General features: G+C 55.9%; 1 protein-coding gene across 9 annotated transcripts; it reads left to right on the forward strand.

Moving 5' to 3' along the window:
• The first annotated feature begins 1142 nt into the window (after positions 1–1142).
• ARHGEF15 (Rho guanine nucleotide exchange factor 15) lies at positions 1143–12805 on the forward strand. 9 transcript variants are annotated; one of them, XM_049701518.1, is made up of 16 exons: positions 1153–1391; positions 1475–1571; positions 3300–3958; positions 4220–4552; positions 4809–4863; positions 5660–6032; positions 6161–6321; positions 6494–6646; positions 6781–6910; positions 8253–8327; positions 8430–8522; positions 8611–8771; positions 8855–9007; positions 9168–9250; positions 9361–9465; positions 10929–12805. In XM_049701518.1, the coding sequence occupies exons 3-16, from the start codon at positions 3349–3351 to the stop codon at positions 11078–11080; spliced, it is 2637 nt and encodes an 878-aa protein (XP_049557475.1). In that variant the 5' UTR covers positions 1153–1391; positions 1475–1571; positions 3300–3348; the 3' UTR covers positions 11081–12805. The 9 variants fall into 9 exon arrangements, 8 of the variants coding, with proteins under 8 accessions (XP_049557479.1, XP_049557478.1, XP_049557475.1 ...); XM_004266862.3 differs by lacking the exon at positions 1475–1571 and having other exon boundaries at positions 1154–1391; positions 5660–5718; positions 5821–6032; XM_049701520.1 differs by lacking the exons at positions 1153–1391; positions 1475–1571 and adding an exon at positions 1644–1934 and having other exon boundaries at positions 5660–5718; positions 5821–6032.
• Positions 12806–13797: the final 992 nt, after the last annotated feature.

Genomic DNA, 13797 nt, shown 5'->3' on the forward strand with positions numbered 1-13797 from the left:
GTAAAACTAATAAAGACATTCCTATTTTAGTAAAAACAAAAAACAGGATTTGTTTTGCTACACACATGTATCTGGCTTCCTTGATAGGGTCTCTGAGGCACACTTGTAGAGATTTTGTCTCCCTGGAATCTAGGGGAGAGAGAGAGAGAGAGAGAGGAAAGGAGAGCCAGGGGAGTAGTGCTGTGGGGAGGATTCAACTCAGTTTGTTCAATTCATCAAAATATTAAGCACCTCTTATTATGTGCCTGAATTTGTTCCAGAATTTTAGGGTATATCAGTGAACAAAAAAGATAAAGATCACGCCTCCAGGAAGCTTACTTTCTTCTTTTTAAAATGTCATCATTTATTTATTGACAGGAAGCTTACTTTCTAATGTGTATGTAGCTATAAACATACTATGTCAATTTAATAGTAATACACTATATACTATAAGGCATGATTGCTATGGGAAAAAAGGCAGGTCAGGAATTTGGTGTGACGCAATTTTAAAGAGTGGTAGGGCAGCCTCACTGAGAAGGCGATATTTGAGAAATGAGGTGAGGGAATCTTTCACGGGGATGTCTTGGGAAGGGGGTCTCCAGGCAGAAGACACAGCCAGTGCAAAGGCCCTGGGGCAGGAATGTGCCTCAGAGGAGAGGTTTAGGTTCATTGTCGGACCTTGTCTTTTACTCTGGACTTTTGTCTTTTACTCTGAGGAAAAATGAGTTAAAATATATGTTCTAACCCAGTTTTCTGGCTTTTCTTCTTAGTGTCTTGTTTGGAGTGTGTGTGTGTGTGTGTGTGTGTGTGTGTGTGTGTGTGAGAAAGTCTGGCAAAAGCAAGCACCTGGGCGTGGGCAAAGGCCCCCTGAGTTCCTAACTGCCCTCACATCTTCCTCTCATTACCCTACTTCCCAGGCTGGGGTGTGGCTCATTCCGCCCCCTCAGTTGTTTTTATGACACACTCTGAGCCCTGAGAACTCAGCTCTTCAATCACAGAGCAAATTAGAGGTGAGAGGGACCCCTGCCCACTGCCCCCGCCCCCAGGGGTACTGGCTCCCAGCCAATCAACATCAAAGCCTCCCAGGGGGACAGGGAGAGTCAGGGGCTGGGACCCTGAGAGACAGGGACTGAGAATGGGGAGCAGGCAGGGGGCTCAACAGAGGGCATATCCACCTGGGGTGCACTGAGATCTCACATCGACCCCTTGGTCCACTACACACACACGCTCGCCTGACACAATGGCCGGGTGGGGCTGAGGAACTGGCTTCCTCTGCGGAGATCTCAATCTGGGCCCTCAGTTCCCGCCCCAGAAACACAGGAACAGACCATCAGAGACCCGGCCCCGCGTTCCTTGTTCCAAGGGGCAGGCAGGACGGGCTGAAAATAGAAACCGCTTCCAAAAAGATAAAGGTAAATTTAGGGAGGGGGAAACCGGGGTGGGCGGTGGGGTCCCTTGGTGTGAGATAATGGGCTGACTCACCCCCCGGGGACAGGTTGGATGCGAAAGGGACAGGCTGTCATGCGAGGTGTGGAAGAGATGGTCAGACACGCCGTTGAGGGACACACACCCCATCCCTCAGCGATCCAGAGGTGTCTGGAGCCCACGCCCTCCCGCCAGCCCAGCCAGTGCCATTGCCACCCTGTCCTCACCCCCACCCCTGTCCACCCCCGGCCGCTGTCCACACAGCCATGCGGACCCAGGACAGGACGTGCACATACAACGTGCACAAACAGTCCACTCTCCACGGCTGAGTTTCATCCTTTCCCCAGACTCTGTTATCCTCTGAAACCCGGCATTCGGGGTCCCTCACATCTTCCAGAGCCCCAGTGTGCGCATGTGGAGTGTGGTGTGGTTTGGGGGGGGGTGTCCGGTTGGGAGGAGGATCCGATTCCTGTTTCCTGCCCCTACTCACTCGGCCCCGGGAGGTGACCGAGAGTGGAGAGGCCTCGAGGGTGAGTGCTTGGGCCGAGTACCTGGATCCCTGCGAGAGGCCTGAGTGGGGGGCGGGGGAAGGAAGTTAGGGCAGGTACCTGAGGGGGGCAGGGATCTCTGAGGGGGGGCTGGGGAGGAGCTGGCCAGCTGGCGAGGCTACTGCCCGGGGTCACCTAAGGAGCTTCCTGCCAGAACACAGAGGCCATTGAGCTGCAAGACTCCCAGCCTACAGCTCCCAGCCCCCACCCTGCATCATTTCTCAAAAACCAATCTGGGGCCTGGAGGGATCTGACTCTCCTGCTGACTCCACAGGGGAGTTTGGGGGCGCCAGGTCTCCCAGCCCGGACCTTGCTGCCGTCTCAGGATTACAGCGCCTTCCTGGCGGGAGGAAGTGAGCCCAGGCCCCAGCGTCTTGGCACCATTGGTCCTCACCTTAGTCTGGCCTCCTGACCACCCTCTAGGCATCCTGGCGGGACCCAGGCTTCCACCGGGGCATCTCTCCGGGACCAGGTGGGGGGCTGGGAGACAGGCAGGGGTGAGGACGGGGCAGGAGAGACCATGCGGGGGCCTCCTGGTCTCTTGGGGTCAGAGGCTCCAGGAACCTTCATGGCAGGAAAAGGAGACTAAAAATAATCCGGAAAGGGAGAGTCCAGAGAGAGGAACTGGGAAATGGGGGCGGAGGGCCCGTTGGAGCAGGGAAATAGTGATGCATCCCTCACGGCCCAGGCACGGGCGGGCGCGCAGGCAGACGCACACCGCGCATACGCCCCACACGACAGCACGGAACACACACACCCTTGCAGCCCCGTCTCACACAACACGCTAGACACACTGTGTACTCCACGCTCCCACTGCACACTCGCGTGTAACAGATAGACTCTGAAACACAGCATCCAACACCCCGTTCATGTAGCACTAGAAACACAGCATGTCCACTCACGCTTAAACCACACACACAAACCTCCACAGCACGCACTACAGACACAAAACACAATAAATCAGGTAGACGCATAGCGGCTCTACCGGCACAGCCCACTGCCCTTACTGATCCAGTTCTCTTGCACCCCTCCCCCAGCCTGGGTCTCTACCCAGGTGCCCCAACTCTGGCCTCACTGTCTCCTCTGGCCTGACTGGGGCAGCAGAGGCTGAAAGACAGAGCGCCATGGAGGCTGGGGGTGCCAGGGAGGGTTCAGAGTCCTCAGGGAATGGAATAAGGAGGGGTGAGAGGTAAAGGGAGAAGACAGTGGAGATGGGAAGAGAGGAAGTGTACCCGCCTTCCCTCCTGACTCTGAAATCTCGGCTCATTTACTTGCAAACATTTCTGCTCGCAGGACTCAGTCTACTCGTGGGCACTAAGGGTCTCTCTTTCTGCCCCTCTTCCTCAGGGGATGACTCCAGCAGCGTACCCCACTCCTTGGAAGAGCTCGGAGGAAGATGTCAGCTCAGTCTCTTCCTGCAGCAACACCCCCTACCCAGAAGCCCCCTCGGATCATCCGGCCCCGCCCCCCTTCTCGCCCCCGGGCTGCCCAGTCCCCGGGGGCCCACCACAACGGCTCCTCTCCACAAGAACCTCCCCTCACTGCCAACGAGGCACCAACACTGATGTGCACCCCCATCTTCTGGGAGCCCCCAGCCTCGTCCCTCAAGCCCCCAGCCCTTCTGCCCCCGTCAGCTTCTAAAGCCAGCCTCGACTCCCAGACTTCCCCAGACTCGCCTTCCGGCACCCCCAGCCCAGTGTCCCGGCGCTCCATCTCCCCAGAACCCGCTCCCCGGTCTCCAGTGCCCCCACCCAAACCCTCCGGGTCACCCCGAACGGCTCTGCCCCTGCTCCACTCGACCCGGGCCCCTGGCCAGGATGGCTCTGCCTCGGCCGCAGGCACCGTGCGGAGACTGGCTGGCAGGTTCGAATGGGGGGTTGAAGGCAAGGTCCAGGCTCCAGATGCCCTGGAGCCGGGTCCTCCTGGGGGACCGGATGTGAATGGGGAGAGAGAGACCGCGCAGGGCATCCTCGCTGGGAGTTGGTCCCAGGAGAACGGCACTCCAGGTAAGCCCGGGCTGGCTCGATCCAGCTCCTCTTCTTTGTTTTCAGGGCTTTAAGATTGGGTACTTGAAGGGGCTACTTTTTAAAAACTGGATTCCATGTTTGGAAAATCTGGTTTTCAGATTTCGGGGGGTTTGAAGAGAGTCAGGGTAGAGGGGATAGATGCCTAGGGCTGACCTCCATGTTCCTGCTGCTGGGCGGGTTAAGGGGAGGGAGGAGGCCTGGGGAGGGTGGGTGTCCTAAGGATGCCCCTGTCTCCCACAGATGCTGCGCTGGCCTGCCCTGCCTGCTGCCCTTGTGTCTGCCACGTAGCCCGGCCCGGCCTGGAGCTCCGATGGGTGCCGCTGGGGGGCTATGAGGACGGCCCCAGGGTCCCCTGCCGGGCCTCCCCACTGCGGACCTCCCGCTCCCGCCCCAGCCCTCCAAGCCTCGGCCAGCCCCCAGTCGTCCTCACGTCCTACCGCTCCACTGCCGAGCGCAAACTCCTGCCACCCCTCAAGCCCCCCAAGCCAACTCGGGTCAGACAGGATGTCACCAGCTCTGGGGACGCCCCACAGCCAGATCTCGATCTGCCCTCCGAAGATGGAATCCAGACAGGTACCGGGCCCCCAGGGAGTGGACCTCTGGGCTGGGAAGGAGCCTCTGGGCTCCACCGGCTGGAGGTGGAGCGTTCTGAACACAAACTCACTACAACCCCCAGCAGGCCCTGGGCTTCTTGTTCCTCCACCAGCTGCTGCTCTGGGACTGACCGGAGTTGTAGTTTTTACAGTAACGGTCTCTGCTGGGCGGGAGTCAGGAGGCCTGGGCTGGGGATCCTGGAGGCTTTCTCTCTTCTCTCTGGTTCTCTCTCTAGGGGACAGTCCCGATGGCGTCCCTCAGAACGATCCTCCAGCCACTACGGAGGGCAGGTACCAAACACTCCCACCCTTATTCCTACCTGAGAGCAGACTAACCTTCGGGTCCACCTGAATCCCACCCCCACGAGTGTGGAGTGAAGAAGGCCTAGGCCTCTAGGGACAAGCAGTGCCGGTTTCTAATCCCAGCTCTGTCCCTTATCAGCTGTGTGACCTTATACAAGTCACTTAACCTTTCTGGGTCTCAACCTCCTCACCTGTGAAATGGGGGTAAACATACCAAATACTTCATAAAGTTGTTGGGGTCTGATATCGGTGACGAGCCAGGGCCATAATAAACCATTTTAGTTCCCCCACTTTGAGCTTCTGTCGAAATTATTGCCTGCGAATCCATGTATCAACCAGGAACATCTCTCCTGTGTTATCTGGGCCTGTTAATCATTTCACCACCATTATCAGAGTTAATCTGAGGCCATCCATGTATTCAACCAACATTTACTGGAGTTGATTCTCCCGGGCTTCTACTTTGGGTGAAAGGGTGCATGGTGGTGCTGATGACCAGAACAGAGCGGGGAGGTTTAAGAGCTGGGTTTGCCCATGTTGAGTTGTACCGAGGCACCCATAGGACGTTCCAGACAATGGTCATTCCATGAGAGCCCTGGAGATGGAGGCTTGGAAGTCGCCGGTGCACAGTAGTTGAGACTGCAGGAATGGATGGGGCCCACCTAGTACCGGGCCTCACATACAACAGGCACATAAAACGATCCGGGCTTCGGTCGCAGTCCCTGCACACAACCTACCCCCTTACACTGTCACGTGAGGAGCATTCCATCCTTTTCTCTTTCCACAGCGAGGCTGAGGAGCTGGAGGAGCTGAAGGGGCAGAACTGGGAGCTGCCCCTGCAGGACGGTGAGGGCCTCTGCACCTGGGGCGTCCCTGCTGAGACCGTCAAGCAGTGGGCAAGGGTTCCGGGGCACTGGACTTCGCTGATGTGCGACATCTGCTCTCCAGAACCCCTGTACCAGACCTATCGAGCAGCCGTGCTGTCAGAGGAGCTGTGGGGGGTCAGTGAGGATGGGGGACCCTCTTCAGCAAATCCTGGGGAAGCTCCCCCCTTCGCCCGGCCCCCCGGACCTCGCAACACGCTGTGGCAGGAGCTTCCGGCTGTGCGAGCCAGCGGCCTCCTGGACACCCTCAGCCCCCAGGAGAGGCGCATGCAGGAGGTGGATGCACCTGGGGTCGGGCGCGGCGGGGGTGGAGTGGGGTGGGGTGGGGGGGAGGAGCCTGGGACCCGACGCCTGGGCTGCCTGGGAGCTGGGCTTTCCACTAAGGCCCTGCTGTTCCTCCTCAGAGCCTGTTCGAGGTGGTGACATCCGAGGCCTCGTACCTGCGCTCCCTGCGGCTGCTGACCGACACCTTTGTGCTGAGCCAGGCGCTCCGGGACACGCTCACCCCCCGGGATCACCACACCCTCTTCTCCAACGTGCAGCGCGTCCAGGGAGTCAGTGAGCGGTCAGTGGGGCCGCCACCTCTCCGCAAGCGGGCCTCGGGAGGAAGCACTCCTCAGCGCTCTCCTGTCCCCGGGCCTCCCCTCCAGGGCCCACTTAGTGCCCAGCTCTTCCCTCGAGAAGCCGGGACACCTGGCTCTCTGCCCCCCTCCATTACTTGTCGCCCACTCCCCCAGGTTTCTAGGGAAGTTACTGTCCCGTGTGCGCTCTTCCCCCCACATCAGCGACCTGTGCGACGTGGTGCACGCCCACGCCGTGGGGCCTTTCTCCGTGTACGTGGATTACGTGCGGAACCAGCAGTATCAGGAGGAGACGTACAGCCGCCTGATGTGAGCGTCCCAGGGGCGGGGCCACGTCACCAGTGCTGGCGGGAGATGGGGAGCAGGGTCGGGGTCCAGGCCAGGGCAGGTTGCGGGGAGATCGGGGCCTCGAGGCAGATGCCAGCCTGCGCCTGCTTCTACAGGGACACGAACGTGCGCTTCTCTGCGGAGCTGCGGCGGCTGCAGAGCCTCCCCAAGTGCCAGCGGCTCCCGCTGCCGTCCTTCCTGCTGCTGCCCTTTCAGCGCATCACGCGGCTCCGCATGCTGCTGCAGGTACCCGTCCTGGCTTGGGTCCTTTTCGGCCCCACCAACCCCGTTGGAGAGCTCTCCCCAGGGGCCTCCTGCCCCACCATCACCATTTCCCACCCCACCACAAACACAAGAATCCCCTAAGTCAGGACTCCTAATCGGGGCCTCTCCAACCAGGACCCACCAAACCCTACCTGGAGCTACCCAAACGTTTCAAGGGGCCGTCTGCGTGCAGGAAAAGAGCCTCTGGCTAGAGACCTGAATTCTAGATTTAGCTCTGCCACTAATTGGCTGAGCGACCTTGGGCAAGTCCCTTTCTCCCTCCAGGTCTCAGGGGGAATGTGATGAGTGGTCTTTGAGGTCCTCTCAGTCCTGTCTTTGACCGTATGCCTTCCCAGTGGGGTGATATCACCCTCAAGGAGGCAAAAACTCGTTCTTTGGGGGGCAAAAAAATCTTAAATATTCCAATGGTTTGTGGTACTCCAAAGGGCCAGGGTGTATAAATAGATATACAGTTTATTTGTGGTATTAAAATTTGATGGGGGCGGGGGGAACGATTAGGGAAAAAATGTCTAAAAAGATTCCTTAGTGGGTTGATACTGAAAAAAGGGGTGAGAAACACTCTTCTGTTGCAGAGTAGAAACTTCTCCCTGAACTAGGTCGCCTGATGTGGGGATCTCAATATGAAGAGTCCCCAACTAGATCATCAGTGCCCTTGCCTTATTCAGCTTTACATATCCCCAGTGCAGACAACAACAACATAATAATGATGATGATATTAGTCATAGTAGCTAAACAACTGTTGGGTGTCTGTTCTAGACATGGTTCTAAGTGCAATACGCTCGTTTAACCTTACCAGCGACTATGTGAGGGTAGGAACTATTATTGACCCCACTTTATAGATGAGGAAACTGAGGCTCAGAGAGGTTAAATAACTTGCCACAGGTCACACAGATAATAATTGATGGAGACAAACTTTAAATCCAGGCACTCTTAACCCCACGCTATATTGTTTGTGCTAATAGCTGTGGTTAATAATTATTAAAATAATAGCAACCCTCTTTTCAGCATTTACTATGTCCCAAAGACTATGCTACGTACTTTACGTATATTTGCTTGCAGAATCCTCACAACAATGCTAATGGTATGGAAGGTGGGAGTTATCCCCATTTTACAGATGGGGTAACTGAGACTCAGAGAGGTAACCTGACTTGCTCAGGGTTATGCAGACAGCGAGTGGTGAGGCTGGTCCCCCAGCCCTGTGAACCCCCAAATGCCAAGCCAGGCAGGGTCCTCTGAGCTGCAGCCCCTCTGAATCCCAGAGCCACAGAGCAGGGGCCCAATTACCCTTCTTCCTCATCCCCAGAATATCCTGCGCCAGACAGAGGAGGGGTCCAACCGCCAGGAGAATGCCCAGAAGGCTCTGGGTGCTGTCAGCAAGGTTGGAGGGGGATGCTGGGGCTGGAGGAGGTGAGGAGGCGGTAGGGAGGGATGGAAGGGGTGGAAGGGAGTGGGGGTGGGTGACTTGGCTCCCCTTACCCAGATCATTGAGCGGTGCAGCGCTGAGGTGGGGCGCATGAAGCAGACAGAGGAGCTGATCCGGCTCACGCAGAGGCTGCGCTTCCACAAAGTCAAGGTCAGATCCTGCCCGGGCTCCCTGCTTCCCTTTCCCCGTGGTGCTGGCGCTGCAGGGAAGTCAGAACCTCCTCCCTGCTTCCTCACAGGCCCTGCCCCTGGTCTCCTGGTCCAGGCGCCTGGAGCTGCAGGGGGAGCTGACTGAGTTAGGATGCAGAAGGGGGGGCGTGCTCTTCGCCTCCCGCCCCCGCTTCACCCCCCTCTGCCTGCTGCTCTTCAGTGACTTGCTGCTCATCACTCAGCCCAAGAGGTGGGTCTCAGGGAGGGAGGCAGCCCAGGCAGGATTCCAGCTGGACCCCTGCTCTCCCTCTGAACTTCCTCTTCCCTGGGCAGTGGGCAGCGGCTACAGGTTCTGGACTATGCCCATCGCTCCCTGGTCCAGGCCCAGCAGGTCCCGGACCCATCTGGACCACCTACGTTCCGCCTCTCCCTTCTCAGCAACCACCAGGGCCGTCCCACCCACCGGCTACTCCAAGCTTCATCCCTGTGAGTTGTGTCTCTTTCAGAAAACACCCTGGGGACCCTCACTTGACCTCTCCGAGTCCACCACCCTCCTCCCTAATCTCTCTCCTCTGAAGCCCGTGCCTAACTAACCCCCAGGAGGATCTCCGGGGCCAACTGTGACGCTTCCCTATATTCCCACCAGATCAGACATGCAGCGCTGGCTGGGAGCCTTCCCTACCCCAGGCCCCCTTCCCTGCTCCCCGGGCACCATCTATGAGGACTGTGGTGAGTGTTCCCTAGAGGGGAGGAGGGAAGGCAAAGTGAGTCTTCAGGGGAAAATGGGGAGAAGCTAAAAAGAGTCTGGATCCCACTGTAATGTCACCCACCCCGACCAGACTGTTCCCAGGAACTCTGTTCAGAGACTTCCACACCTGCCAAGACTGAGGGACGGAATCTGGAGTCCAGGGCTCCCCACAAGCACCTATACAAGAGCCCCGAAGGTGAGAGATTCTTTTACTTATTCATTCAATAAATATTTATTAAGCACCTAGAGGTGCCACTCGCTGTTCTCGGCACCAGTGAACCAAACACGCAGATATTCCTGCCCTGCTGGACTATACATTCTAGTGGAGGAGAAACAATAAAGAATAAACAAGATAAATAAGGAACATATATACAATGGAATATTACTCAGCCATAAAAACAAACGAAATTGAGTTATTTGTAGTGAGGCGGATGGACCTAGAGTCTGTCATACAGAGTGAAGTAAGTCGGAAAGAGAAAAACAAATACCGTATGCTAACACATATATATATGGAATCTAAAAAAAAAAAAAATGGTTCTGAGGAACCTAGGGGCAGGACAGGAATAAAGACAGGCATAGAGAATGGACTTGAGGACAAGGGGAGGGGGAAGGGGAAGCTGGGATGAAGTGAGAGAGTAGCATTGACATATATACACTACCAAATGTAAAATAGATAGCTAGTGGGAAGCAGTCGCATAGCACAGAGAGATCAGCTCGGTGCTTTGTGACCACCTAGAGGGGTGGGATAGGGAGGGTGGGAGACGCAAGAGGGAGGGGATATGGGGATATATGAATACATAGAGCTGATTCACTTTGTTGTACAGCAGAAACTAACACCACATGGTAAAGCAATTATACTCCAATAAAGATGTTAAAAAAAAAAGTAAGTAAATTATACTGTCTGAAGGTGGTAAGTGCTGTGGGAAAACGAAAGTGGAGCAGAGTCAAGGGGGGTCAGGAGTCCCGGGGTTGGGTAGGCTTACATGTTTAAGTAGGGAGGTCGAGGCGGACCTTGTTGAGGAGGCACCGTGTGAGCAGTGACTTGGTGGAGGTGAGGAATTTAGGCACGTGGTGTCTGGGGGAAGAGTGTCCCAGAGGGAGGCAGGAGTCAGGCCGGTGTGTTTGAGGAGCAGTAAGGAAGCCAGTGTGGCTAGAGGGAGTGAGGAAAACGGGGAGAAGCAGATGACATCATAGGGGTAACGGGGACCAGATCACGTGGGTCCTCGTAGGTTCCTGTAAGGAGTCTGGCTCTCACTCTGCGTGAGATGAGCAGTCAACGCAGGGCTTGACAGAGGAGGGAGCCCGCTCCTCTTTTCTTTTTTTTCTTTAACTTTTTATTGGAGTATAGCTTATTAACAATGTTGTGATAGTTCCAGGTGCACAGCAAAGCAACTCAGCCATACTTATACATGTATCCATTCTCCCCCAAACTCCCCTCCCATCCAGCCTGCCACATAACACTGAGCAGAAGGACCCCGACCCTCTTTGATGTTGATGTTTCCTCCACTTCTAATGGCCTTTTTACCAATTCTCCAAGGCTTCTCCACTAATCCCCGCACCCGCCATGACCTTCAGGCATTAGACCCCACTGGGCCTCCTCTCCGTCCTGACCTGCCCCCTGCCCCGGTCCCACTTAGGCCCTTGTCTCTCTTTCCCCAGGCTGGCTGAAGGGGCTTCCTGGGGCCTTCCCTGCCCAGTTGGTGTGTGAAGTCACGGGGGAACACGAAAGGAGGAAGCACCTTCGTCAGCACCAGAGGCTCCTGGAGGCTGTTGGGTCCTCTTCAGGCTCCCCCAGTGCCCCCCAGCCCTAATGCAGGCCGGGGGGACGGGGTGGCGGCACAAGTTGGGACAGCTGGCAGCCTGGCACAGAGGAGACAAAGCCCATCCGTCCGTTGGATTTGCTGTCAGTGGAAACGCTACCTCAGTGGCAACCAATAGGGACCGAGCTTCAGGACTGGGCAGCCAATGAAAACAGGGCCGTCTGAGCCCACGCATGAGGGAGAATGAAGATGGCTTGAGTGGATTGCCAGTGGAGACAGAGGCTCAGTGCAGAGCGGCCAGTGGGCGCTGAGCTGGCTGAGCCTCTGGCCAATGAGTATCCCTGCTATGCTCACAGCCAAGAAAGAGGAAGCTAGGTCAGTGCAGCTGAAAGAGGGCTGCACCGGAGATAAAGTCCTAGGAGAAAATAGCCAACAGCAGGGACACATCCAGCCAAAGAAGATGGTGATCTGGGCCCAAGAGACCAGTAGGAACCCTGCTTGGTGCTATAGCAACGACCGTCTTGCCTTTTGAGTCTGGGAAGTATTAGATTCCATTCCTGGGGTGCCTCCTGTGTCCTCTTAAGCCACTTCCTCTCTTCTAGAAGAATCCAGAGTGTGTGTCTCAGAGAATCTGTGTGTGTGTGCACATGTCTGTATACGTATCAAGGAAGGTGATTCTGCTGAACATGATGTGTGTGTGGTCTTGCCCCCTTCCCAGATGATTGAATCCTCGATTTCTCCCCTCACTCCCCATTTTTCCTATTAGTCTCCTCAGGAAAGACACTAGGTCTGAGCTCCAGAGGAGAATGTGCTGGGTGTGGCTGGCAGCCAGAGGCCAGAGCTGGGGATGAGAGGCCTGGGTTTGGCCTCCGTAATCCCTACCTGCGGATCCTCCAACCTGAACTATACCAGCCATTCAGCCTCGGGCTTCAGACTGGCTCTGGGTCCCAGGGTCGAGTGAAGAAACAGGAGCCGTGGATCTCGGGCCAGCTGAGCCTCTAGGGCTTTCTTGCCTTCATCCTGGTCCTTGCACAGAAACACTGGGCCAAGCAGTGGGGGGAGAACAGAGAACCAGCATTACTGCCTAATCCCACCCAGAGCACCTGCTTCCAGATGAGAGACTGCCCCGCACAATGCCAGAAGTAGGTGAGGAATGGAGACAGAGCGGAGCAGACAGTTGCTGGCAAGTGGGGCCCAGGCCTGGCACAAGGTCATCCCTGAGCTAAGCCATCACACCTTCCCTTCAGCTCATGCATGGCAACTTGCCCAGGACAGAAACTGCCACGCTGACCACTGGAGGTGCAAGGACTCTGGGAGACTGAGAGGGAGAAAGGCACTGGCTTTTGGCATGTCCATGACTTTGGGGATTCACCTAGCACAGTGCCTGACATATGAGAAACCCTCAATAAATGGTGGAGCTGCATTGAGGCTCTCCTGGGAGCATGTGCTTAAAGGAGCAGTGGTTTCCAAATGTGACTTTATTAGGGGGGAGGGGCTGGTTGAAAAGGGATCCTTTGAGAGCAGGGGTCAGCTCTGCTGGGAACTGGGGCTTGGAGACCAGGTGCAAGGTGTGTTGGCGCACTCATAGCTCCTGAGGGATCTATGGCGGTGTGATGGGAGGAGGGTTGCAGACGCTGAAGCAGAGAGCTGCTGCGGGTTGGGGAAGAGGACTGGCAGAGCCAGATATGGATGGGGCTCTGGCAGGGGATGAAGATGCAGCAAGAAGGACACAAAGGGCAATCAGTCAGCAATAAAGATCCTTTACTGACCAGCCAAGCATCTCTGTGTCTAATTTATTTCAATTCTACTTATTTATTGAGTGCCTTCTATGTGCCAGGCACTCTTCTAGGATCTGGGGACCCAGAGATGAAACAGACAAAGGCCTCGACCTCAAGGAGCCTACATTCTGGGGGAGCAGGTGGGGGGAAGTTACTAAGTAAACAAGTTAGTAAGTAAGAAAAGATCAGGTAGCAGTGAATGCTATGAAGAAAATATAGCAAAGGCTATGATATAGAGTGCCGTGTGTGTGTGTGTGTGTGTGTGTGTGTGTGTGTGTGTGTGTGTGTGTGTGTGTGTGTGTGTGTGTGTGTGTGTGTGTGTGTGTGTGTGTGGCTTTGGGGAAGACCCTGGAGGAGGTGACATTGAGTTGAGCCAAGAAGGGAGCATCTGGGAAGATCTGGGCAAATGGCACTCTAGGGGTGGTCTCAAGGGGACTGAAGTCCAGGAAGAGAAGGCAGCAGGCATGGGGAGGGAGCTGGCCTACAAGCTCCTTCCTTTCCTAGTGCGGGAGTCCCTCCACACAAACTCCCCTCTTCCCCTGACCTAGAGAGACAGACACACATTCAGAGGCAGACACAAAGCTGCATATGTGCCCCATATATGTTCCATCTCAACTCCTCACTCTCTCCCCGAGTCCTGCCACTTAAGGAAGCCTCCAGGCTCCAAGTCAGAGGTTCTAATATTGGGATGATGGGGAGATGGAGACCAGTTCAGAATTGTTTGGGGGAAGTAAAGACACAAAATATAACCACATGTTCCAAAGGGATGGAAAGACAGGGAATGAAGGGGACTGTCATGTTTCTGTTATCTCAGAGGCCCCTTTCCATTTTGGGGTGACCTGAGTGTGTGTGTGTGGTCCTGGAGGGGTCTGCATTCTGCAAGCCTGTTGGAGAGGGTAGAGGGTCATGAAAGAGGCAGATGTGAGGGAGCAAGGACCACCAGTAGCATGGAGAAAGTGGATGGGAGAAGGAACGGGGCCCTGGTAAGAA

Source organism: Orcinus orca, chromosome 19 (genome assembly GCF_937001465.1).
Source record: "Orcinus orca chromosome 19, mOrcOrc1.1, whole genome shotgun sequence".
In the NCBI taxonomy this organism is placed as follows: Eukaryota; Metazoa; Chordata; class Mammalia; order Artiodactyla; family Delphinidae; genus Orcinus; species Orcinus orca.